Consider the following 27,555-nt stretch of genomic DNA (forward strand, 5'->3'; position numbering starts at 1 on the left):
GTGGATAATGCAGTTCCTAGCACAGGCACCCAGTGTACTCAGCACTAAGGGCTAGATCAGCCTGAATGACAGCACTAGAACATTCCACAAGCATCACTCACTCTCTGACAACCACCTCAACTTTTCACTTCCAGCTTAGTTGGTCAATGATTTCAGAATCTTTGGCCTTTCCTGACTCTGTCTTGAAGCCTCTAGGGCTGGAGAACTCCCAACCTGGGACAGGCAGATAAAGTATCCAGGGGACATTCCACCAGCAGCCACTGGGACTTTAACTGTAACACTGAAGCTATACTTAGATAAGCAAGAGCTGATTTCACACAAGTTCTTACTTCTCTCTCTGAGAGAGCTGTTAGCACTCTCAGGGTCAATGCCTTGTACCGACGGAAATACTTCCTGCCGCACTGATAACTCATGTTTCATTATAACATAGGGAAGATGCACGATAGTCTCTATATGCAGATACTGTGTCATTGGTCAAATGAATCATTCCAGCAGGTGCCTGGGAAAGGCTGGGGCCAGCTGACATCTTTATGATGATTCCATAGTCTTTGTATCTCATGCAACTAAAAATAGCTCTCTAAGATGAAAAATTTCAATTGAAGCACATTTTTCTGCATGGGGAAAGTAGTGCCAATTAAATTTCTTCTGATTTCCTGCATGGGGAAAGCAGTGCCCATTAAATTTGTTCTGAATGTGCTTACTGTAGTTTCTTTCCTTTGAATATGATTTTCTGCTGTTGATTTTGATCAGTAAAGATGGAATACAGACCAACTACCCTGTTGGTTCAATTGGCTAATTTCCTGTACAAAGTTTGATTGACTTTCAACAAAATGAAAAAAAATAAATAAATGAAGATGCCTATGTTGTCAAAAACATCCTTGCTAGGTAACTGTTTTCAACTATTGGCCCTACAATAAGATTCATCTAAACTGCCTGTGCCAGTGCCAGCAGCCTAAAGATCTAAAAAAAATTCCATTCTGAATATCTCAGAATAGTTCAACTTCATGTGTGATTTAACCAATAGCACCTCAAGGCTTGTGCAGCCATTAGGCACAGCTGGTTCAGACACACAGAAGTAGTATTTTTAGAGCAGCGATGGGCTTTGCACCAGGTTCTCCTGGGTTCTTAAGGCCCTTGAAGGTCTTCCACAGGGTAACTCAGTGAGGCTCAGCGGGAGGAAAGTGAACTGCACACATCTGGCAGCAGGCACAAATATCTAGCCAGCTCTGCTGAGGCATCAGCTGTTTGTTTGAGCCTCAGGCTCTGCATGGCCTCCCTGAGAATGGGAACACTTATAAACTCTGCTCCACTCTTGACCTACACTGTCCTTGATGGCAGCAGACAGTCCTGGACCCTGGGTGTTGTCCAACAGTGTTACTTAACCAGGGCTACTGTGGCTCGAGCCTCCTGAACACAATGCTTTTGGATACTTATTGTCAGGGCTCTTTTTGCTACAGTGCTTTGGGTTCAAAACTCACACTGGATCCCACTGGCTGAATTCCATGTGTGCACTTGGGCCAGTGACATCATCCCTCTGAGCCTCATGGTCTCTCTCCATTTATAAAATGCAGATTAAATACATAAGCACCGTTCCTTTTCTATAATTCTGAAGTGCAAAATCTCTGAAAAGTAATGTTTCATCAGTCATCTGGCATTAAAATGTCACTGACCTGACCCATTTTCTGTAGACCTGACCAGAACTTCTAGGAAGACCCTTAGCATCTTCACTTTTTTCAACATCATCTCACAGCAGCATTGTTAAGGAGATTGGTTGTAGAACAACCCCAGGCCCTGTGCAGGTGTCACGTAATATAGAGTAAAGGCCCCACATACCCTTCTAACATCTAAAAACTGCTGAGTTCCAAAACCCTTCTCTATGTCCAGAGGTGTTACATGAAGAACTGTAGACGCTTGGCACCTACATCAATGCGCCAAGAGGCAGACAAATTATAGAAAACATGCAGGGAGGGAAACGATTAGAATATATCAGTACATCTATTACAACTACTTAAAAGGAATAACGTACCTCCACACCTTTTCTCTTCTACGCTACTGGATCTTGCTACAGATACTTCTGGAAAAAGAAAAGTCGAATCACAATGTGTAAAAGGTGTTGAGAAGACAGTCCACATTCATGCTTCATGTATGTTTGTCTAATGATTCTGAATTTTATGTGACACAAAGTTTCAAAAGCTTGATTAATTATCAGAAAAATTCTACTTATTTCTTTGCTTGTTTTAACCAACCTGATATGGATTTGGCCAGACACCTTGACTGGGAAGAGATGAGATTCATTTATCACAGAAAGATAATGCTATGGTCTCTCAGGTTGAAAGCAGGGAATGTGCTCATTTTCCATTACAAGGTGTCTTGCCAGGGGAGAACCCCCCCACCCCCACCCCACAGCCCCCGCCCAACACACAGAGTACTCCTGTGGTATTCCTGCTTCTGAGACTTGTTCCATCAAAGCCAGTGTTGTCACCTTCCCGGCAGAGGGAGGGCCCATTCACCAGAGCTCAAGGACATCTCCAGAACAAGTGAAGTCCCTCTTCAGGAGGCCACTGATGCTCTTGGCATGCCACACATGAAACCCACAGCAGGATGCAGAGAGAGGCCACACCTCATACATGTTTTAACTCCCGAGGATAAAATATCACTCGGTAGTCTAGAAACACCATTCTTTCCTGTACGGATTTTTGTTAGACAACAAGAATTAAAAATATGTCTATTGTTAAAAAGGAAAACAATAACAACCAGTCTTATAGTTCTGTGCCGTACATGATTGAGGTATGGTATACTAATTTTCTCTAAAACAGTATCTTTTGCACAGACGAAAGAAAACAAAGAAAACTGGCTCATAGAATTCAACTCTACTATTTATTTGTAAGAGGCTGGTCCACCTAACAGTCCTAAGGCATACAGTGGACATATGTGCAATGATCTATGCATTCGTATAGCAGCGCATGCAACAAGTGATCAGCTATCATCACCAACAACTACACATTGACTTTACCATGAAAAGCTGGTTGAATGAGGGCCAACCTCTTCTGCGACAGGAGAATAATGATGCATTTCTACCTTCTCAAGTATATTAAAGATAGCATAAAGAGAATGGTGCTTTTTCTCTGTGTGCCAGTGCATACACAGCGAGCACTGCCTAAACATTTAACCTAATATTAAAATAACCAAATAACCAAATCATATTTAATAATAACCAAATATTTTCATTTTTGAGCAGTCTTCTGATTGTATTATAGTTGATAAACTGCAAAAGACACTTTGCCTATGAAATCTTAAATTCATGAACTGAATTCATGTTTAAATCTGCAGTTATCTATAGACCTACATTTGAAACACCTTGAAACCATGGGGCTTGATGGAATCATCTCTATTTCACCAAATAAGCCAAATAAAACTCTGACCTATGAATCATTTTCTCTCTCCATGTGGGAAATGATTTTGTTCTTACTGATAAATACCTCTGCTCTTACCTGGGATGAAATTAGAGTCAAACACACATGGCCGGCTCTCTGTGGTGTTCCCGGAGCACTGGCTGCCCATGGGGAACAGGAGGATGCACTGACGGGCACGGACTTGGACGCCAGAGGCTTCACACTCAGACCAGTCTGACCACTCCGACCAGCTCTCTGCAGAGACCAGAAGAGGGGAGATGAGGCAGAATGGCCAGTAAGCTCAATCATCCTGGACTCACTGGCAAGTTACATATGTGATTTCCAGATTCCATAGCATGTTTTTAATGATTCTGTGCATCAGTAAGATGTAGTTGTATCATTTAACAGATCTAGTGCATACAGTACACACGAGGATGAATAAAAGTGCCTGCGCTGTTATATATTTGACCAGATATCATGAGCTTAAAATAAACATTATTTTAACATTATAAAGTAATTGTATTTAGATGCTCAATAAGTGAATCCAGGAGACTCAGGTGTGTGCGGACCATCAGCAGCGGTGGCACGTAAGTCATCGATGCAGATGCCATTTTGCTATGGGTAATGCTCCCCTCAAAGAACCTCAAATGCTTTCCTGAAACATTCCTGAAAATTCTCCACCTTCTTCTGCGCTCAGGCGAGAGAAATAATTCCATGCTCATGAGAGTCCTGGGTTGCTGAAAGGGAGTCTGAAGCTACACGATTACTTTCTCTTCTGTTATAAAAACAGTTCCACAGAGTCAACATGCCAAAGTCAGGCTACCCTTGAGGTAGAATTCATTTTATCTCATGTTCGCTGTCTCTGAAGAGATAAGGTCAATGCATAAGCCTTGGATCAAGGCCAAAAGAGGGGCATTGAAAGGATGCTTCACCCCAAAGTGGAAGATTTACTAGGATTTGTGAAATTCACAAATGTGTGAAAAGAAAGGAGTAACACTCCTATATAAGTAAGAAAGTTAAAAAAGTAAACTCTGGATATTGTTTATGGAATTTTAATCAGGATAAAAAGGCATTTTTCTATGCAGTTTGCTTTTTTTCCCCTTTTTAAATGGAAGCATCCACTTTGTAGTGGCAGGGAAAATTTGAAAATCAAACTTGTGCCTTGCTCCAGTTAAAGGGTACAATGTTTCCTTAGAAATGCAGAAAGTGCCAGTTTTTGGAATGACAGTGAGAATCTGGCTTCAAGGCCCTTTTCAATATACATAGAACCTTCTAGAAAGATGTGCAGGAGCAAGCTAAAAAAAAGTGTGTGTTTCAATGTCAGAGTTAGACCAAGAAAAGAATAGTTCATTTTCATTCCAGGTGGTTCCTTCATGTCAGTAAACCAAGCTATTTCTGATGTGGTGGTGGTGGTGGTGGTGGAGGCCCCAGGCACCTACATCAGCCACAGGGAGCTTGGAGCAAGGAGCTCCCACACCCACGGGCCCAAGGCTGGCTCCTATGAGGTGCACTTCACAGTGGTGCTCCCTGCTCTCCGCCCTGATTTTCAACAACAAAACCTCGGACTCTGTTATTAGGCTATTGGCTTTAAGAATGCTTTGCTATCACCAGTTTCTGCTGTTTGCTGTGCTCCTCCGCTTACTGATTTCATGTCATGCTTTTTCTTTCCTTTAATTGCACTACCTCTAAATTACAGCCCATTGACCATGGATGAAGCATCCTGCAAGAGTGCATAGTGTCCCCTTGTCACATTTTAGAAGTCATTCCTGAAACACAGGTCTGGAGATCTTTGGAAGACACGTGGCTGCACCCAGGCTGGTTTTGAGACAAAAAGGCTGCAGGCGATTTCCCCACTCAGACCTCCAGACTGCATGGGGGGCACGGCAAATGTTCATTCTTGGAAACACAAACGGTCTTGGAACGTGTTCTTGGAAACACGGACGAAAGGTGGAAAGTCCCACCTTTCCTTGGACTTTCTCTCAACACAGCAAGGTGTCACCTGTGGGTCACTAGTGTTAATTAGCAAAGTCAAGAATAAATTGGGATGTTTCCTAATTAGGGAGATTGGGTGTTGTAACATGCCATAGATTCAGAACTCGTGTTTGAAGCCTTTAGCACTCTCCCATTGCTGGGCTAAAGGCTTTGAACACGAGTTCTGAATCTATAGCACAGTGAGAACTATTTTATTATAGATGCTATGTTTTAAAGTCACTTCAAGGATAATAGCATGTTGTTAACTTGTCCACCCCCACTTTCAGTACTTACTGTGATGCAGTATCATCAATTACACCATTTATCCATTAAGAAAAGAGGCCAATTTGTCCGAAAGCTGTGCAGTAGGTGAGGTGCCGCTTACCTGGGCAGGGCTGCGTGTTGCAGAGTGCCTCTTCTGTGTGCAGCCCCAGGCAGATGTCCCCTCCATAGGCCGGGGCTGGATTGGAGCAAGAGCGGGTCCTCATATAGTGTCCACTGCCGCATGTTGCTGAACATTTTGTCCAGGGGGACCAGCAAGACCACACGCCATCCACTGTGAAGAAACACAGTGTCACAGCTCTTCTATAATCCAATCCCAACCAAGCGAAAGAGTTACTAAATGGAAGCTAAGTGGATTCTGTTTAGTAAGGGAAACAAAATGGAATCGGCACTCCAGGAAGGCTTCAGCGCATCAGCGCACATAGCAACGAGGCTTCTGACCCCTCGCAGGGCTGCATTTGGAGTCTTCCTCTTGGTGACAGATCCAGTTTTACAGATTCTTCCCTACACTTTTTCAGTTCCTTTATTCATTCTTTCAGAAAACATTTCTAAATCTATCGTATCTAAGTACAAGCATGACAGCAGAATGCAAGAGGTGTCATAGTAATTCCAGCCCCTGAGAACAACCATGAACTACCTTGTACGGTTATTGATGTAAAGCCCCAGCCAGCTCTCACCTTTGCCATCTAACTAGCCAGACAAGACTTAAAGCCAAGGTAAGTAGTTCAAGTCACCAGCTCCTTTACTAATTGGATTATGGTTTACTCCCTGACAGTGGGATAGAGAAAAGCTAACAGGTCCCATGAGGAAGGTAACTGAAGAATGCTCTGTAAATTCAGGCACAGAATGACCAAATTAAGTACAGCCACACAGACTTGACACTATGTTTAAATGACTACAGAGAGGAATCTGAAAATCTGCAGCCATATGTCGGGTTAGATATTAAGAGTGCAGTTTTACAATGGGCATGTTAGGCCGAACTGGTTTCTTGACTAACCATTTCCATGGCAGCTCATAACCCAGCACATGTCTCTGCCTGCTCAAGTTAGCCTCCTGAATTCTTTAGGCTAGGCTCTTGGTACCTGTAGTGGACTACAGGACCCCTGCTGAATGCTGGGGTCAGGTGGCCCACCTGAATCTGGGAGACTTTAAGACTCAGTCCTTTATTAGCTGATCTTGCTAAAACCAAGACCTCATGTTGGCTTGGGCTTGTGACAATGTCAAATATGATTTTCTGTTTAGCTAACTCCTGACTGTGCCTCTCTCTTGCTAGCCAGACCTTCCTTGTTATTGCTGAGTCCCAGGACAAAGCTAAAGGACTTTGTCAAACAAGGTATTAGATCCTAATCTGGGGTTAAGCACCAATCATAACCACAGCTAACTCAATTAAAAAGCTGAGGAGAGACTCACTATTGCTATATGTAGAGAGTATGATATTTTAACATTCTTTGTAGCCTACACAAAGGAACAGGAGCAAGAGGATGCCAGAATCATTCAGGGTATAAGATTGTTTTAGCTAGAATAACTTAGATTGTATTTTAATACACCTGTCATGATGTATTACATCATTATGGTGTAATGTTTCTTTTTAGATATTGGCAAAGGTAAAAAGAAAGCATTTTTGAGAAACCAGAGCAAAAATATCATCTTTATGACATTCTAATTTGCAGAAAGTAAAAAGAAAACAAAAATATTTGAACCCAATTTAGAAATAAGTTTGCAATCTAACTGGAAATTTTTTGATTCAATAGTTTACACAAACTTGCAGAATTCAACAGTATTTTCCCTAAAAGTTATACAGTATATCAGACAGCTAGAGGAATTGATCAAGTATTTGATACTGGCTGTAATATTAGCAATTAAAAAAGGCAGGCATGTGTTTTCCTAGAACTTTAAAAATTAAAAAAAAAAAACTATCTCCCATATCTATTCTCACTGAAGGAAGCACTTGCTGACAGTTTTTTTCTGTTTGTAACCTAAATTGGAGCTTGGCATCAATGAGTACCCTTGCATGCCCCATACACCAAGGCAAAAACAAGTCATTGTGACTTATAGTAATGGCAAGTATCTTAGATCTTGGCTGTCTAAATGCGCACAAGGCAGCTCAGGACTCAGAAGGGTCCAATGTGTGCCCTAGATTGTGTCAGGGCCTGATGTACAACCAACCATATGTTCTGTAGATCCCTGGCCTCTGTCCATACATGTTAGCAAGTGCTTCCTTCGGTGAGAATAGATATGGGAGAGAGTTTTTTTTTTAATTTTTAAAGTTCTAGGAAAACACATGCCTGCCTTTTTTATTGCTAATATTACAGGCAGTATGATAAACCTGCAGATGAATGGCCGACAAGTATGTGAAAAGATGCTCAGCATCATGAATCAACAGGAAATGCAAATCAAAACCACAATGATGTATCACCTCACACCTGCCAAAATGGCTATTATCCAAAAAACAAAAGATCAGTGTTGGTGAGGATGTGGAGAAATTGGAGCCCTTATACACTGTTGGTGGGAATGTACAATGGTGCAGCTGCCTTGGAAAACAATGTGGAGGGTCCTCAAAAAATTAAAAACAGAGGCCGGGCGTGGTAGCTCACGCCTGTATTCCCAACATTTTGGGAAGCCAAGACAGGCACATCACCTGAGGCCAGGAGTTCCAGCCTGGCCAACATGGTGAAACCCTGTCTCCACTAAAAATACAAAAATTAGCTGGGCATGGTGGTGCACATCTGTCACCCTCACTACTCAGGAGGCTGAGGCAGCAGAATCGCAGGAACCTGTGAGGCGGACGTTGCAGTGAGCTGAGATGGCGCCAATGCGCTCCAGCCTGGGTGACACAGCGAGACTCCATCACAAAATAAAAAAATAAAAATAGAATTACTGTAAGATCTAGCAATCCCAATCCTGGGTATATGTCAAAAAAACTGAAATTAGGATCTCTGAGATACATTTGCATTCTCATGTTCACTGCAGCATTTCTCACAATAACCAAAATTTCAAAACAACGTAAATGTCCATCAAGAGATGAATGGATAAAGCAAATGTGGTAGGTACATACAATGAAATATTATTCAACCTTAAAAAATGAGATCCTGCCACATGCAACAACACGGATGAACATAGGGGAGGACATTATGCTATGTGAAACGAGCCAGACACAGAAAGACAAATAATACATAATTCCACTTAGATCAGGTATCTAAAATAGTCAAACTCATAGAAGCAGAGAGTAAAATGGTGGTTGCCAGGGACTGGGGGAGAGGGAAGTGGGGAATTGTTGTATAGCTGGTATAAACTTCCAGTTATTCAAAATGAGTAAGATCTAGAGATCTACTATACATCGTTGTATACCTATACTTAACAATACCGTATTGTGCACTCAAAAATCTGTTAAGTAGGTAGATTTTATGTTGTGTTCTTACCAAAGCAAAAACAAAAATAAAAACAGAGACTAAATGCACTCATTTCAATGGTTCCATAATCATGCAACATCTAATGATCTCACACCAGGAAGCTGATGTACATAATATATCCTGTGATATTTCAAACAATATTTATTCCTTTCCGCATTTCTACCAACATGTAAGCCAATGTGTATGGGATCTAGTGTAATAAATCCTCTCCTACACATACACCAACTGTCCATCTGGTATCATGGTAAATTCTCCTGGTACAGGATCATTTATTGTTAAACAGAGAGAATGGAGCTGTTGTTTGAATAACCGTTTAAGAGAGCATTTGGAACAGAATCCAGTTGCTGAAACATTCCCACTTGGGAGTTCAAATCACAAGATCACACTCTACCTCCACCAATTTCAACAGTCAAAGAACTGGGGAAATGGATGTTTCTAGTACAGAGGGAACTCAAAGGAGGCCTGGAACCACTTCCTTACTCTGTCCGGAAGTTGCTTAGTCTGTAATTGCCCTATGTCTCCAGACCAATTCTAATGCAGTGCTTGCTTTCTGTCCTCTTGACCCTGTCTTTATGTTACAGGTTTCAACCTACATCATAGAGCCGTGATGTAGGATATTGATTGTTGTACTAACAATTCATATTAGAAAGGCCAAAGCATTTCTAAAATAGACATTTCAGAATACAAATCTTAATGAAATAGTCTTCACCGCGAGGGAGCCTGTACAACCTGGTGGGGAAGTAGAAAGTTGCAGGGCCAAGAAAACAAAACAAATGTAAGCCACTGTGGAAGGCACAGCATGTCAGGGGCCGAAGTGAGGCTGAGCCACTAAAATAGATTTTTTTTTCCCCTGCTATGTGAACTATACTGGACTAAAAAAATAACATTAGTAATAATAATAATTAAAATAATAAACTCATTCAATATTCCATCACCGTCCTCACAACTGCCCTGGGGGTTGTTCCAGAAATGAATGACTTGAAGCTTAGCGAGGTTAGGTCCTGGGCAAGTGAGTGGGAAGCTGGGGCTGGAACACTGGCAGGGTGAGCACAGAACCCAACACACAAGCACAGGTTAGGGCTTCCCATAACTCCTCCCATGTTGCTAAAAATCACATAGGAATCTCCTCATGGCTTGAATCGCCACTCAATTTAGCTCAAGAAATACTGGTTCATGGGAAGATCAGACAAACAAACTCAAGCTCAGATCCATGTTTCTTTCAAGGAATCAAAGCAATTAATTTTAGGAAATTATTTTTGATAAAATGAAATTTATACATGAAGTAACTTGATAGAAGAGGATAACAGTCTTGTTGTAGAGATTCTAGCTAAATATTCCACCCACTACAGTAAGATTAAAAACAATGGCAGTAATCAATGTACAATTGCCAGAGATCGAAATAGCAAAGTAAAAACTAAGTAACTAAGGTTTGCTCAACAGGCTTCCTGTGTGTGATCAGACATGTGAAGCCCTTCACTCAGTCTCTCAGGACATGGGCAAATGTGGTATTGATTCTCCAGCACACTGAGGTCTGGACTACATAGGTTTGCACTGCAGGACAGCTGTGCTCTCTGCTCCTAAGGATATCTAAGCAGAAACTTCCAGCACCAACTGCCCCCTGCCTGGCTCCACTTCAAAGTATGGACTCAAGGACTCCAAGAATGCACAGGAAGAGAGGGTTCTGAGCACACCAGAGATGCCTAAGAGATTTATCTATAGGACACACAACTGCCAGAATTATTCTTTTGATTCAAAGAGTCTGTCCCTCCATTAGATTTAGTGTTCCTTCCCCCATAGAATTATTGTTTGCAAAATACAAAACAGAACCATCTCAGTTAAGTCTGGTGAAAAGAGTTTGTGTTTACTTCATTAGGTTTTACGGGGTATAAGCCAAACTCTGAGGTTGCTTTCCTCTTAGCTGAACATTACTTAGCAACAAAAAAAAAATCTGCTGTCTGTACCTTTGTAGGTCAAGGTCTGGAGTCTTTAAGGCTAAATAAAATATGCATTGAGGAAAAGGAGTGAAGGAGAAATAATTAGCTCTTTCTCAATGCTGGTGTAAATTATGTAGGTGAAGGTACTAGTTAGATGGACCCACAGAAGGTGAAAAAATGATTATTTCAGCATGAGCTTGACTTAGAAACCTTATTATAGTTTATTATACACATTAGTCTCAGAGGTAAAATTTTTCATTGATTAATTTAAAATGTATTTTTATATTCTCTAGTTTATTTTATTTTTATTTTGAGACAGAATCTCACTCTGTCACCCAGGCTGCAGTGCAGTGGCATAATCTCAGCTCATTGCAAACTCCACCTCCTGGGCTCAAGCAATTCTTCTGCCTCAACCTCCTAAGTAGCTGGGATTACAGGTACATGCTACCATGCCAGGCTAATTTTTGTCTTTTTAGTAGGAACAAGGTTTTACCATGTTTGAGGCCAAGCTGGTCTCAAACTCCTGACCACAAGTGATCTACCCAACTCGACCTCCTAAAGTGCTGGGATTACAAGTGTGAGCCTCCGTGCCTGGCTGATTTATTTTCATATTTAATTTTAATGAGAAAACGTGTTTTTAAATAAAATACACTGTCCATTTGTAGTTGTCCACTATGAACCCAAAAGGGTTAAAGAAGAGTACATTCACAGGGGAGAGTATCCTGTGTGAGACAGGAATCGGCCTCTAACTGGCTTCCTGGTGACTGTGCAGCTCAGCATTCACACCCCTAGCACTTCCAACCCTCCCTGCTGGGTCATGCCCTATCATATGTTTAGGAATTTCCCAGGCAGGGGAAGCACCACTCAGCCCTGACTCACCCACTGCCTAGTGCAAGGTGACATGGGCCACTCTGAATAACTCCACAACACTGCAGAATCTTGGCTTTTAAGGCAAAAATGAGGACAGAGTTATTTCAACATATTAAAGTTATGTATACATGGTATTGACTTGACCACCAAATCAACTAAAATGAGAGCAACCAACAGATCATGTTAACAGAGTGTCTCTGAGATGAGTGGTGACCCTTTGTACTTGTGCACTAGGACAACATCCAAGTGTCTGCAGGAATCTGCACATCCTACCCATGGCAACAAGGATAGGGTCTGGAGCCCAGGGAGACAAGGGTGGGTGGAGGGACCCTGATATTCCCATGACGTCTGCCCCTGTTCCAGTTTATAGCATGGACCCGAATCTAGTGAGCTTGCCCACAGGATTCCTCTCAGCCCCCAGAGGAGGCCTCCTTCTACTGGGGCTGTGGGAAAGAACAGTTCAGTGACCTTTCCCAGCCTCTCAGCATCAGCTCGCTGGGAAAGCTGGGTGGGCAGAGGAGTCTCCTGAGGCTGGAGAAATTCAAGCAGAGACACCCTAGGAGGAGCCAGGCAGCTGATAAGAGCAGAAACGTTATTGGGAGCCTCAGCTACAAATCTGGAAACTATATATTTTCAGTGTTATCTACATGGGTATTCATCTATCCATTCATCCATCCATTATCCACCCTTCCAAGCACCCAATCCTATGAATGTTCATTGAGTATCTGCTACAAGCCAGTTTCTTGGTGTAAGAACTCAGAAAGTTGTATCTACTAGAAATATGTTAATATTCTATGCCTTTAAAAATGTTGTATCCACCTTCGGAATGAGCCTTCCTCCCAATTTCCCATCTCTGCTTGTCAATTTCACCAACTCCTTTCTGTCTCTCAAGACCCAGCTTAAAGGCAGTCTGCTTGCTGTGGCTGCCATGATTTCTCCTTGGTGAAATCCACCAAGGGGCTGGCTCCTTGGTGGATATGGCCACTGCACCTGGTTGTCATAAACTCAGTAGCCAGTGACCATACTGGGTTGACACTGCTCCCAGGATGCATCCTCCCTCAACTCTAAGTTTCTTTCTGACCTGGATCATAGCACTGCATCTGTGTATACCCTGTAAACAGTACACAGTCGGTTACTCAAAAATGTTTCCTGAGAAATGACATGAATGAAGAAAGATCAGTTAACCAACTCTTTATCTCCTCATTATTAACAAATAATCCCTGAAGGGTATTTCTAGTATGTGCCAGGCCCCTGTTGGGAGCTGAGGTTGCTGCCATGAGTGAGACCATGCCAGGCATCCCTGTCCTCATGGAGCTTCAGATAAAAGTCAAGGCAGCCTCCCCAGTCACAGATCAGCCCTCGGGATGGCCATGACGTGTGGGCTGAAGACTTTCCGTGGGTTCTAGACAGGAGAGCAGGAAGTGGGAAGCTTTGGTAGAAGTGTTTTAGGTGCTAGGGACCCTGAGCTGTGGCAGGAGAAAGGCAGAAACAGGGGTTTGAATATTAAAGGGAAAGATGGAGGAGCATTTCCGGCATTGTCAGAGCAAAAGCCCTGGGCGGGGGCTCTTTTGGCTCATTTTCATGACTCTGTGCTTGCTTGGGAATTCAGTGTAATGAAAAGCCAGGCCTCAGGAAGAAGAGCCAGACAAACAGCTCTGCTAGGCCCACAGGAGAGAAGAGTTTGCATCTTTGGAGGACTTAATTAATGAGGTAGACCCTTTATGACAGAAGATGTGGGGACCAAGAACTGGCTTGGCAGGCCCAGGGTCCAGAAGTTGCACGTTTGATACCCGTGACCCTGGATGACCACCTGATGGTACATGGAGGCCATGTCGGGGAGGGCTGCGTCCATCAGTGGCCCGGGAAGGGATCAGCCTCCAGAAGGAGCTGATGGTCACTCCAAAGCCCCAGATATTTCAGACCACATTAGAAAGGCCGGCTTTTCCATCAGGCACAACAACTAGAGTCCATATCCTTCGAGTAGCTCATAGGAAAGTTTTAATTCCTTTTACAATCAGAAGAAAAAAACATGAACACAATCTAGCCTAGATGGTATTTGTCTTTCCCCAATGCATTGGGGCAGACAAATGTGCCCAGGGCCCAGGGAGGTCCCACTGTGGCCCGGCCTATCAGATCTTTTTATATGGACAACTAAAGCCACATGCTTGTCTGAAAGGAGGGCTGAGAGAAGGGTCTTAATACTGCTTGGAATGATTTAGGATTTGGTTTCAGGTCTGCTGGAGAGAAGGGGTTTCTTTTTTTTTCCTTTTTCCACTCTGGGCTAATCCAACAGGTGATGACATCACACAAGACATTTATTTATTTGTTTGTTTGTTTACTTTTGAGACAAGGTCTCTGTCACCTAGAGTGGAGTGCAGTGGCCTGATCATGGCTCACTGCGGTCTTGATCTCCTGGACTCCAGAAATCCTCCCAACTCAGCCTCCAGAATAACTGGGACTACAGGCGTGCACTGCCATACTTGGATAATTTTTGTATTTTTCGTAGGGATGAGGTCTGCCTATATTGCCCAGGCTTGAGCTCTTAGGCTCAAGTGATTCCCCCTCTCTGGCCTGACAAAGTGCTGGGATTACCAGCACGAGCAACCATACATAGCCAAGACATTTATTAAGAACACAGATCTCAAACATGAAGCCAGGGAGCTGCGTGAGGCCTGGTCAATTAGAAGACTCTCCAAGGCCCTTGAGTTTTCAGATGTTTTGTAGATTACACAATCCGCTTACCTGGGCAGGGCAAAATGTTGCATTCCTGGTATTCCAGAGATGGGCCAAGGCAAGGCATTCCCCCATACTTGGGTTCGGGGTTGTTGCAAACACGCTTCCGGTTCCGAATGCCCCTGCTGCAGTCACGGCTGCACTGTGACCACGATGTCCAGGCTGACCAAGCCCCGTTGACTGTGTGGGCAGAGTATCTCCCAGCACGCAGGAAATCCCCAGAAAGCCCTGCCAAGGAAACAGGTGAAGTGTGATTCTGTTACAAGTTTCAGAGGAAGCACAGTCCATGCTGACTTTCATTCTGTATCTGCTGTCTGCCTTATTTCTAGAACTACCCTCTCACATTCCGTTGAGCGCTTTTTACACTTCAGTAGCCAAAAATCAGTGATGGGACAGCCTCTTATCTCTCAAGTTACTATGAAATAAGGTTGAAATTAAGAACTCCATGTGAATGTGGTGAACCTTTACACAGTAAATAATAGATTCTATATAGGTAGTTCATTTACTTTTTGAAGACACTTCTTACAAAGAAAATACAACTTTCTCACTTCCCTTGGGAATTCTACAACAAACTGCCCTCAGATACAATGGGTAGAGCCTGCCCTCAAGGACCTCCATCTGGAAGAAGGGAAACATAATTCAGACATTTTCTAAACCTATTCTTTCAGCCGTTAACCTTTCAAAGGTGAATTAATGCTGGTGAAAGGGGCCAAGTCAACTGCTTCTGGATCACAGGCCAGAGAAACTCCTGTCTGCTCGGTGGAACTCATGCCCTAGAACTGAACACAGCACTGAGTGACTTTGCCAAATGTTTCTATGAAGTTAAGAGCACACTACCTAACAAAATGTGTTTCCCAAGGAGCCAAGAGAGGCGGCAGCAGCAGCAGGTGGGCTGTGGGTTGAGTGGGGAGTTGCTGTGGCAGGAATCACAGCCAACAGGCTTTGAGGACATATTGTGGGTGATGCGTACAGTGAGCACTTTCACTTGTTAAGTCATGTAATTAGCCACAGTCAAAATTTTCTGAAAATGTCTTCCCACTCACAATACTAAAAAATATTCAATACTTTTCTCAAATGTAGGCAATGTGACATAAGCTTTAACAAATAACTCTAAAAGTATGCAGTAAAGTTCTAGGGAAGTGTGCTCAGAAGACAAGTGTGCCAACAGCTCTCAGTGTTGTTAAGCAACTCTGTTGTTTACTTAGAAAATCTGTTTCTGAAAGGATGGCAGGATACTCTTCAGAGAAATTGAATTAGAAGTGTCTTTCTGTGACAAATTAGTGTTCTGCGGTGACTCAATAAAGAAAAACTATGCACAAATCAAGCCTCATTTTATGTGGTCAGAGGAAAATGAGTCCCATTTTGTGTTTTCAAGATATCAATACCAAAATGTGAGATGGTCATGAGAACTCAAAGCCATTAAGATACAGGATAAAACTCTATGCGCACGTATGTTTATGGAGGCACTATTCACAATGGCAAAGACTTGAAACCTGGCCAAGTGCCCATCGATGATAGACTAGATAAAGAAAATGTGGCACATATACACCATGGAATACTATGCAGTCATAAAAAAGGATGAGTTCATGTCCTTTGCAGGGACATGGATGAATCTGGAAACTATCATCCTCAGCAAACTAACACGAGAACGAAAAAACAAACACTGCATGTTCTCACTCATAAGTGGGAACTGAACAATGAGAACACCTGGACACTGGGAGGGGAACACCACACACCAGGGCCTGCCAGGGGTGGGGAGCTAGGGGAGGGAGGTTGAGCCATGATTACACCACAGTACTCCAGCATGGGCAACAGAGCAAGACCCTGTCTCAACAAACAAACAAACAAAAACCAAAACATTTCATGGGGCTTAGTCATTTAAAAAGTTATGTGGGATATACTTATCCTGAAAAGGATTCATGGGATATACTTGTACTAGAAAAAAACTTCTAAAAGATAACTGAAACTTGCATTTAAATTTTGTGCTTCATCTCACCACCCTAGGTGGAGGTCACAAGATCATCCTTTATAAAATGTGCGTATTTAAGTCCTCAGTTATCTTTCTCTTGGTATTCCATCACATACCTTCTCTTCTAAATACAGGAAGAGTTTACAAAATTAAAAAGAGTGACTATTATTTTGTTACCCATTTTTCTAGGTGGGTGGTATTTGTTTAAGTTGTACGTTTATTCACATAAAACACTGTAATGAAAGCAGACTCTTTTTATTTGCTTCAAGGAACAATGAGCTTGGGTAATCACCGAACTACAGTGAGCAGTGGTGTGAGGAGAGGAGAGAGTTAATGTCAGTGAGAACAATAGGATGAGGAAGCAGGCTTGTAAAGCAAGTGGCTTCTGCTGCACCGCCTGGGCCTCTAGGCATCCAGGCTGTTCACCGGCTCCCAGGAGAAGTCATGGTGATCTGTGACACGAGAGCAGCTGGTGGCTGTCACGCAGAGCCACACTGTCTCAGAGCCTTCCCTGTGGCAACACCAAGGAGATCTACCAAACCTCCATGAATTTATCCCACAATAAATTCTGTCCAACCTGGCAACACACCAGCTCGGTGGCACTTGTCCAGGCTATCCACTCTGGGTATAAGACCCCTTCTCTATAAATGGTGGCTGTCATTTCATATTGGGAGAATAAGGTAGAATCACCTGTGCAAAGATGCTAAGGCATATCTAAGAATGGCCACAAGATATAACAATCACTGTTCTCATCAAACTGTGTACCAAGGACCCATCTATGAGTATCTATTTCCTTTTCTATTGGTATCTTTTCCTTTGGAAGAGATTTTGCCCAATTAGAGGAGACTGAAAAACAGAAATGAAGAACAAAGCAAAGCCTCAAGCTCTTAAGGACCACCAGGCTCAATTCCTTTTTCTGCAGTTGAGATAGCAGAGCTCTAGGGAGAGAAAGTGAATTGCCCCAGGTAAAAGGACCACTTGGTGTTAGGGCCAGGCAGAGGCCAGATCTGGTTTCTGCCTCAGGGCTTTCTCCATGCTATTACTATGGCATTCAAGGGATTTACTCAATTATGAGGAGCAAAGTGATTTCAAAGACTATTCTAGTATCCTGACACACTGTGCTATTTAAAAAACAGAAAACTCCTTTTATAGGTACAAAGAGAAATGCACTTCCATAGCCTTTGTGAAGTTTTGGGATAAATAAAGAAAAACCTTTTTTCAGCTTACATTTCAGTGCCAGAAGATGTATGAAAGATCACTGATGCTTCCCCAGTACATTTTCTGATACTAAATAAATCTCACACAAATGATTCTGGGTCTATAATAAATATAATGTTATCTGGGGGCCTGATTTCATAGTATCACTTCAATATCTAACTTCTTACAGTAAGGCTCTTTTCTTTCAATTTGCCCTACAGTCAGTTGTGCTCTACAGGGATCACTGTTTTCAAGGCTGCTAAGCCATAAATAACCAAAAAGAAAAATGCCCCCTTGCTGTTTATGACCTTAGAGATAAGATCAAAGGCCCTTCCATGGAAGTGGGTCAGTCCCCACGGAATCACTACTCACCATCTGTGGAGCAGCCACTGGTGCCATCACTAGAACAGTACCGCATTTCGATTCTCTGTCTTCCCACTTCCAGCAAATTCGGATCAGGCAGGCGGGCTTTGCATGTGTATCGGAATCGCTGCTCGTAGTGGCCGCCGTTGTCAGAGATGTTGACAGGCGTCCAGGGTGTCCAGGGCGTGGTCTTCTTCAGCTCAGGACACGGGTTGGTGTTGCAAGACTGGTACTCCTGGGGAGAATGCACAGACGAGTGTTACCATACGAGGTAAACACAGCAACCTCACGAAGGGCTCCTTTCCTTTAGGGAAAGATAAGGGTCTCTAAAACACCAGCTCCTAAGACCTTCACAGCTACTGTACCAGACTAAAACACGTTAGGCATTCAACAGAATGCTCAGTGTTCCAGACATCTCCAAAAGGAATCCGCACAGTCTCTCCTGTGTAAACAGTGGGAATGAGACAACAAACTTAATTGCTTGTGGGAAACAACCCCACCGATCCCATAAAAATCATCTTCCTTTCACTTAATGAGTAGCTGAAAGTACCCATTATTCCGATGTTAAGTTTAGTTATTTTCTTTAAAAGATTGATTTGTAAACTTCATAATATTCAGTTTGAGATTAACGGATGTTTTATCTGGGACCTGGGATCACAGATGTGAGGTGTTAGAGTGGTAGGGGAGCCACAGGATAAAATCATGCAAGAGACTTTTTTTACATATAAGGTTTCCCATCATCTCACAGCTAACACCTTCAAGGCCCTTCTCAGCTTCTCCTGAGAGTACACTAAAATGTAAGTTCTGCTCCCTCCCTCCCAGGTACCTCCCTTGTAACCACAGGTAGGAGGATCCTGGGTAGCTGAACATGCAGTGACTTTGGAGGTCTGGCAGGTGGAGATGATGAAAATCTGCCTGGAGCACCTACTGATTTAGTTGACAAGCATTCTACATACAATTGCTGCAGACACAGAGCCCAACAGGAGGGATACAGTAGTTGACCTTGGATGCAGTGTGACATAATTTCTCCATTTTACACCAACGGGTTTCACTGGAGGGAAACCCATACACATAATACACCTAGTGGTGGCCACAGGATTAAAGATTTTTAACAATATTTTATTAGTAAGAATTAAATCACTCCTTAAGCTTTATCATAAAATTAAAAAAAAATTGCTCTATCATTCCTCCGCCTCTTTCAGTTGCAGATTTTGATACTTATCTCCACAGAGCTAAACATGAATTTGGGTCCTTTTGGTAAACCCTTTGAATCTACAAATTCCTTTGGTTTTAGAAATATTCTTGATTACTTCATTTCATGCTCCCCCTCCCTTTTCTTGCTGCATCTCTTATCTTTTGGATGTAAACTCATTTATCCCTTTTTACATTTCTCATCTTCTATCTCATAGCTTCCGTATCTTCATCTTTTGCTCTAGTTTCTGGAAGATTTCCTCAACCTTATCTTCCAAAACGATGATTGAAATAATCATCTTATCTACTTTACATTTTAAATTTCCAAAAGCCCTTTTGTGTCTTTTTTTTTTTTTTTGGTTCTTGATTATTCCCTGTTATTGTATGCTATTCTTATTTTTTTGGTCACACTACTTTCTCCAATTTGAGTACACTGATGATTTGAATACACTGAGTACTCTGATGAATTATTTCAAGGTTGTAGTTCTCTGTAGCTTCTGTATCTTCTAATTGCTGAATTCCCTTTGCTTGTTTGGATCTCTATCTTTCTTGTTAGATTGTTTCTTCTGTGATCTGAACATTCTTTGTTTTCTGCTGTGATTTAGAGTGGAGGGCTAAAAAGTTTAACTGGAAGGTCTGAGCACAGAGAAGTCTGTAGACCTGGTCAGATCTGGTTGAGATCTTTAACCAGAATTTAAGAATCTTTGTCAGAATCTTAAACCTTTCCTGCTGGACTCTTCAGAGACCCCTGAGAAGACTGCTCCAGTGTCTTGCCTGTCTGGGTGCTGGAGGCTGAGCCATGGAGGATCTGGGAGCCGAGTGGAGGAAGAGGGCTGAACTCTCAGTGTCCAGTAGACAGCCACTTATCTTACTCTGCCGTTCTCAGTTCTGAAGCACCCAGTTAACTGAGCCCAGTGCTCAGAGGTCCAGAGACGCTCTGTTTTCCTCTCCAGAAAATAAGCTTCCTAGCATCTGCTGGACAGAGCAGGTCTAGTCCCCTTGGTGGAGTGGGAGAGAGGTATGGAGGTCTGACAACTTCTTAAACAGAAGTCACCCAGTGTTATTTTGCCACTAACAAAGAAAATGGGCCTGCAGATTTCTGAGCTCTCTGAGGGGTCTCTGGTGTGAACTGAGATGATTCTTCTCATGTATGTGCTGGGGGTCCCCAAGATCACTCCAGTTTCTATGATTAGATAGCAGGATCCATAGGACTCTGTATGCAGCAGCATTCTCAGCTATAATTTATTACAGTAAAAGACTACAAAGCAAAATCAGCAAAGAGAAAATGCACATGGGGTAGAAGTGCAGACAAAGCCAGGCGGCACAACCAAGAGTCCTCTCTCAGCGGAGTCACGAAGGATGTGCTCAGGTCTCCCAGCAGCTAGTTGTGATGATGTACAGGGAAGCTGGTCTACCAGGGAAGCTCACTGGAGACTTGGTGCTCAGGGTTGTCACTGGGGTTTGGTTGCAGAAGCATCCTTGCTTTGCATGTACCAAAAGTCCAGATTCCCCCAAGGAGGCTTTCAGTATACACCACATTGTTTGTACAGACAATTTAAGCACAGAGAGCCGCTCTGGCCATCTGGGAATGGTAGAAACCTTCCTGAAATCCAGATTCCCAGATGCCAATCAACAGCTAGCCTTGCAAGTAGGCCTTTCTAAGAATCACACGACTGGGCAGCATTGTCTTCTGCATAGTTCTCCTCTGCTAGATGTGAATTCATGCTGCTTCGATGTATTTCCAGATTCTACTTTTTAAAAACAATACGGTTCTTTCTCTTTTTTTCTGACTTCACGCATTTATGCCTTGAAAAACCAACCCCTCTAACACTGTATTAGTACGTTTCCAGTAGGATAGAAAGCAACTTGTGTGTCCATGCCACCAACTTTACCTGGGAACCTAATACAATCTTTATTTTGTACTGTTTTAAATACTCTAATTAGCTTTCTTTACTCACAATGCATTTATTTATTTATTTATTTATTTTTACAGCGGATAACACTCAGGATTTTTGTGACATCATAGGCTTTTAACAGAAAATATGCAAAGTGATCATCGCTGTTTCTTTGACTTAATACTCTCTAGGCATTCCTCCCGGCCTACACGATCTCTACATCAACAAATACTAGAAAGATAGATGACTTCATTTTCTTGTGTTTATAGCATCTTTTATTATGGCATCTTTTGAATGCTGCCTCTTAAATGAAAAAGCCCCGATGAATGCCATTAACCCAGTCATGTGAAAAGCCAGGCACAACACATGTGTGATCTCTTTCACTTGGAATGAAAACCACATGACAGGAAAGCCATAAACCCTTGTCTTGGACCCTCTGTGCCTCTGGTGTGGGGATGCTCTCACCTCTGGATTGAGAATGTCACATGCCACTGCCCTTCCCTCCCTCACCCTGAGCCAGCCTGGCCAGGTAAGCATCCCGGAGCTCCTTGCTGAAATGGGCTCAAAACATGTGCAGCTTGGCCATGCGTGGTGGCTCACATCTGTAATCCCAGCACTTTGGGAAGCCAAGGTGGGTGGATCACCTGAGGTCAGGAGTTCGAGACCAGCCTGGCCAACATGGTGAAACCCCGTCTCTACTAAAAATACAAAAATAGCTGGGCGTGGTGGTGGGTGCCTGTAGTCCCAGCTACTCGGGAGGCTGAGGCATGAGAATTGCTTGAACCTGGGAGGCGGAGGTTGCAGTGAGCCTACATTGTGACACTGCATTCCAGCCTGGGCAGCAGAGTGAGACTACATCTCAAACAAACAAACAAAAATCACGTGCAGTTTATGGGCCTCTGTTTGAAAAGTGCTGGTCTTTAGGTCTTAGCAAATGCAGCATAACCTATAAATTAGTAAAATCCTGCGCCTTCATAAACAGATTTAGAGGATACCACCAATAATTCTTAGGTTTCCCACACTGCAAACTTCATTCTTTCTATGGAGATGAAGTTTAATTTTTGAAATGTATGAGGGGCAAATGTGTTTGAAAGCTGGCTCAAGTGTCTGCATTGGCATCTGTGTGTTGATCCCAGAGGTGGGCGCAGCTCACGGCTAAGAAAGATCAATTTAGTCTCTTCAGATCTAAGCCTCCAACAACAGTCTGTTCTTATGTTCTTATTTTCTCATGGTTCAAAGTTTAACACGAGACTCAGAATTTCTCCTTTCAAGTGCTTTTTGACGTTTAATTATGATACATTCACTTGAAGTATCAAATTATGAAATGGTGAGAAATGGTATGGCCAATTTGTTTTATCTTAATAAGCAAAATCATGAAGTTATTTAATTCTATTGTGATCACTTATATGGCTTAACTGAATATGTATGTTACAATTTACTAGAGAACTGCTGCTGTGACTATCCAAATGTAAATGGAACTTTAACAACACTGCACTTAATACTAAAGAGATAAATGATTTTGAAAAGGATTTCAGGAAACTAACTATTATGATTTGGCACCTAAGGTTCTTAATATTCTGGTGGAAAATATGAGATAAGAATGCTTACTAAAGCAATTATAAATAATTCCTCCAAATATGTTCCCCATGTATTACGTATTCCAGTCAACAATGATAAAAGCACCATTTAAATGTTTAATCCTGCAACCTGGGAGACACTGCTGGTTCTCCCTTACTTCCATGCCAAGTTCTACAGTCATGGCTTCCTGTGTTCCTTCTGTCCTCTCCATCTTAATTGCCTCTTCTAATTCAGGCCCCCATCACCATAGGCCTGATTTAGAGAATCAAAGCACATAGTTCCCTAAAGCTTAAGTGCCTATTTATAATTCTGCATCCACTAATAGACTGTCAAAAGCAAGAACTTTGTCATGTTTATTTTATATTACCAATCTTGAGCATAGTAACACTATTTGGTAAGTGGATAAATCATATTGATTAAGTAACAGATAAGCCTATTGAGATGAAATTTGCATACATTTTGGGAACAGATTTAGATAGTTAAGTGGGACCTCCTGTTTTGCTGTTTACTTTTCCTTTGAGAAAATTAAAATATCTTATATTTCATACATTGAAAGTAAAGTAGAGAGATGGAGACAATCCAAGCAGGATTTTGATACCACATGCTCAGAGTGAAGCACAAAAATTACCCTTAAAGTCATCTCATCCACAGCTGAATATGTAAACCAAATTTATTCTCATATGGAATACTTATGGTTTCCATATACATTTATCAAGTTTTCTTTCAGGAACTAAGCTTGGCCTGCTGAGACTGAAAGCAATTCACATAAGAGAAATAACAAAGTAATTGAATTGTGCTTGCAAAGAGCCAAAACACTCAAGTATCTACATGGAAGTAGAACCATGCTCCCAGGAGCCTGTAGCAAACAGAACAAAGATTGACTGGAAGTTCTGGAAATTAGTTTAGCTGTACCCAGTAAGGAAGGTATATAAAGGAATGTGGTGCATTCAAAATTATATGGTCACAGAGTGTCTTCTGCTTCCCACCAATATGGAGTAACAGAAACTGGATTAACTCTTTTATCCAAATAACAAAAAGTTATATTAAATAATGGTTCTTAAAGTACTGGACTTCAGGCAATGAAGGTCAGTGATCACTAAGTAATGGGAGACAAATTAGGGGAGACCCATGAGTGCCACAACCTACAGCCTTGAGAAGGTTCCCAGGCCATGGCATGGGGAGCAGAAACCCAGGCACAGGCTAGAGACTGAGGAGACAGATTTGGGAGCTGGAGAATGCCAAAGTGGCTGAAATTATTGGAAAGGAGAAAGTTGCACAAAATGAACATACCAGTGATGTGCAAAAATCACCCATCATTATTTCAATTGAGTACAAATCAGGTAACAGAGGTTTTGACTTAAAAAATCAGCAAGTTCATGTGAGAAACTACACAGGAGTAGGGAAAGATCTGCCTGAAATGATCAGAGGGAACACTGTGTGTTACCCACACAGGACCAGGAACAGTGCTTGCTTCAAAGAGCAAAACTAAAAGACCTCATAATTCAAGGGTCATTGGTTGGATACCAAAAGGGGCCTTGCTTCCACAGTGGGGAAAAATTACTGCAGACTAAATGTGGCTTTGATCCCAAGTAACTAAGACTAAAAGCAAGCACCAAAACCATCAAACTGTTTTTACATGACTTAAAATTATGTCCTCAAAGAGAACCTTGGCAAATTTTTAGGACAAAAATGTGTCTACCAGTTTAAATTCACAATGTCTTGCATCCAATCTAAAATTACTGGATATGGCAAGAGGCCAAAAACACAACCTGTATTGAAGAGAAAAATCAGTCAATTGAAACTGATGCAGATATGACACAGATAACAGAATGTGTAGTCAACAGCATCAAAACAGTAATTATAACTGCATCCCATATGTTCAAGGAAGACGAAGAGATAAGGATGAAATAACTTGCAACATACTAGCTGTAACATACAAAACATTTGCAGATAATTGCAAATGAGACAGTATCTCCCAAGTCATTCTATGAGGCCAACTTTGATATCAAAACCAGACGAAGACAGAAGGAAAGAAAACTACATGAATGTAGTTTTCTATTCCTCATGAATGAGTATTCCTCATGAATGTAGATGTTAACATTCTTAAAAAGACTTTAATAAATCAAACCCAAAATATATCAAAAGGTTAATACCTCATCATCAAGTGGCTTTCATGTCATCAATGAAACACTGGGTTATCATTTGAAATTCAATTAATGTAATTCATCATATGAACTGTACAGAAGTAAACTCATATAATAATCTCAATAGATGCAAAAATTATTGGATAAAAATCAAAATTAATTCCTTATAAGAACTCTCAATCAACTTGGAATTCAAATAAATTTCCTAAATCTCATGAAGGATATCTATTAAAAACCTACAGACTGCATCACTTTAGTGGTTAAAGCCTGTGTGCTTTCATCCTAAGATGAGAAACAAGGCAAGGATGTCTGTCCTTATCAATTTTATTCAAGATTATCCTGGAAGTTCCAGCCAGTGCAATCAGGAAAGAAAAAGAAACAAAAGTCATCCATATTAAAAGTAAGAAGTAATCATATTTTTACTCTCAAACAATATGATTGTCTATGTAGAAAGTGTTATGGAGTCTACCAAAAAAAGCTGCTAGAAGTAATAATTTATTAAGGCTGCAGAACACAAGATCAATGTAAATATAAAATATTATTTCATTCCCATGCACCAGCAACAAGCTACCGGAAATTAAAATTTTAAAAGAACACTACTTATAGTAGCATCAAAACATAAAATACTTAAGATTAATTCTCAAAAAAATATGTGCATAACTTTTACAATGAAAGGAAATGGAATCACTACAATCCTAATTATAATTCCAGGAGGCATTTTTGGTAGAAATTAACAAGCTAATTCTAAATTTCATATGGAATACAAAGTATCTAGAATAGTCTAAATATTTTGGCAAGGAAGAACAAAGTAGGAAGACATACTTTCTAACTTCAGGATTCATTATAAAGGTACAATAATCAAGATGCTGTGGTGTAAGCATCAAGATAGAAAGACTGAGCAAAAGAACAGAATGGAAAGTCTAGGAATAGACCCACCTGTTTATGGCTTATTGATCTGTTTTGTAAATGTGCAAAGGCAATTCAATGGAGAAAGCATAGTCGCTTCTGAAAATGATGTTGGAATAATTGAATATCTGTATGTGAAAACATGACTTTTGATCAATAACTTGTTCCATCTATGATAATTGATGTAAGTGGATCATAGCCCAATATCTAAAACCAAAGAACTCCCAGAAGCAAGCACATGAGAACACCTGTGGGGTCTTAGGTTAAGCAAAAATTTTCTACATAAAATACCAAAAGCATCATCCATAAAATAAAAAGCCAATTAAAATGAATTAATCAAAATAAGAAGCTTCTGCCCTTTAAGGATCACTGTTAAGAAAATTAATGATGAGCTATATAGTCTGAGAGAAAGTATTTATAAATCATGTATCTGATAAAAAGACTTGCACCCATTATGTACTTTAAAAGTTAAAACTAGAGTATAAAAACTAACTAATAGAAAAACTGCTGAAAGATATGCATAGGCATTTCAACAAAGATATGTGATGGCAAAACAAGCATATGTAAACTTAGAAAAAGGCAAACTGAAACCACAAGTAAACCACTACACATGTATTAGAATGACTAAAATTCAAACAACAACAGAAAAAAAAATAAAGCCCCCAAACCCAAAATCCTGTGACAGTATCAGACACTGATGAGGACACAATGCTTTAGATTTACTCAGACAGCCCAAATAAACACCCGGTGCGTGTATCTGGATCCGGCCCACAGAAGGGAAAAAGACTCGATATTCAGAATGCTACAAGACAAACTCAATATATGCCAGTTACTCTGAAGACAGGTTGGTGATTTAGAGATTTTAGATATTCCTGGTTTCTTTCCACTACTCTTACTAGTCATACAAACACAATAAAATACAAATGTTTTGAAAAAGATGTGAAAACAATATTACAACCAAAAAGTTGAGTATTTCTAAGTAGAAATTAATCCACAATCCCACTGTTCTATGCAGTAACTCCATTTCTGCAGGTTTGCTCTATCTCACACACTGCTGACAGCACTGTAAATGGCACAAGCCATTTGAAAACTGTTTGATACTTTCCTAAGAAGTCAAACGTATACATGTCACATAGCCTACTCATTCCATTCCTCTATATTTACCCAAGAGAAAATAGAACACATGCCCATACAAACACTTGTACCTCAATGTTCACAAAAGCTTTATTTGTAATAGTCAGAAAACTGGAGACAACTCACACGGCCATCAGCAGAGGGATAGCTAAACAAATAATCTTATGGAATATTACTCAGCAATTAAAGGAAATGAACTCTTAATATACAAAACAACAAAGCATCTGAAAATAATTATACACATAAAAAAGCCAGCAAAAAAAAAAAAAAGGTGTGACACTGTAGAATTCTATTCATATAACATTAGGGAATATGAAAACTAATGCACAGAGACAGAAAACAATCAGTGCTTATCTGAGACTAGGGAGTACTGGGAGGGGTATCAGGGAGGTGTTGCAAAAGGAAATGAGGAAACTTGGGTTGATGGACATGTTCACTACGTTTATTGTGTCAATGGTTTTATGAATGTACGAATACCTTAAAACTGATCAAAATTTTATCATCTTAAACATGTAGTGCATTGTATGCCAACCATACCTCAATAGAGGTACGAAACTGTATGGTCTCAGAAAAACAAGCCTCTTTC

At 41.2% G+C, this 27,555-nt stretch overlaps 1 protein-coding gene across 1 annotated transcript in view; it reads right to left on the minus strand.

The window, feature by feature from the left end:
• The window catches only part of SEMA5A (semaphorin 5A), a 509,156-nt gene that overhangs the window by 11,827 nt on the left and 469,774 nt on the right, over window positions 1–27,555 (minus strand). Inside the window, exons 17-21 of the mRNA XM_032135528.2 lie at window positions 18,131–18,356; window positions 14,602–14,820; window positions 5,749–5,919; window positions 3,492–3,647; window positions 2,027–2,074 (exon numbers count right to left, since the gene is read on the minus strand). Of these exons, the coding sequence (XP_031991419.1) occupies window positions 2,027–2,074; window positions 3,492–3,647; window positions 5,749–5,919; window positions 14,602–14,820; window positions 18,131–18,356 (820 nt within the window). The remainder of the gene's footprint in view (window positions 1–2,026; window positions 2,075–3,491; window positions 3,648–5,748; window positions 5,920–14,601; window positions 14,821–18,130; window positions 18,357–27,555) is intronic.

Source organism: Hylobates moloch, unplaced genomic scaffold, assembly GCF_009828535.3.
Source record: "Hylobates moloch isolate HMO894 unplaced genomic scaffold, HMol_V3 SCAFFOLD_17, whole genome shotgun sequence".
In the NCBI taxonomy this organism is placed as follows: domain Eukaryota; kingdom Metazoa; phylum Chordata; class Mammalia; order Primates; family Hylobatidae; genus Hylobates; species Hylobates moloch.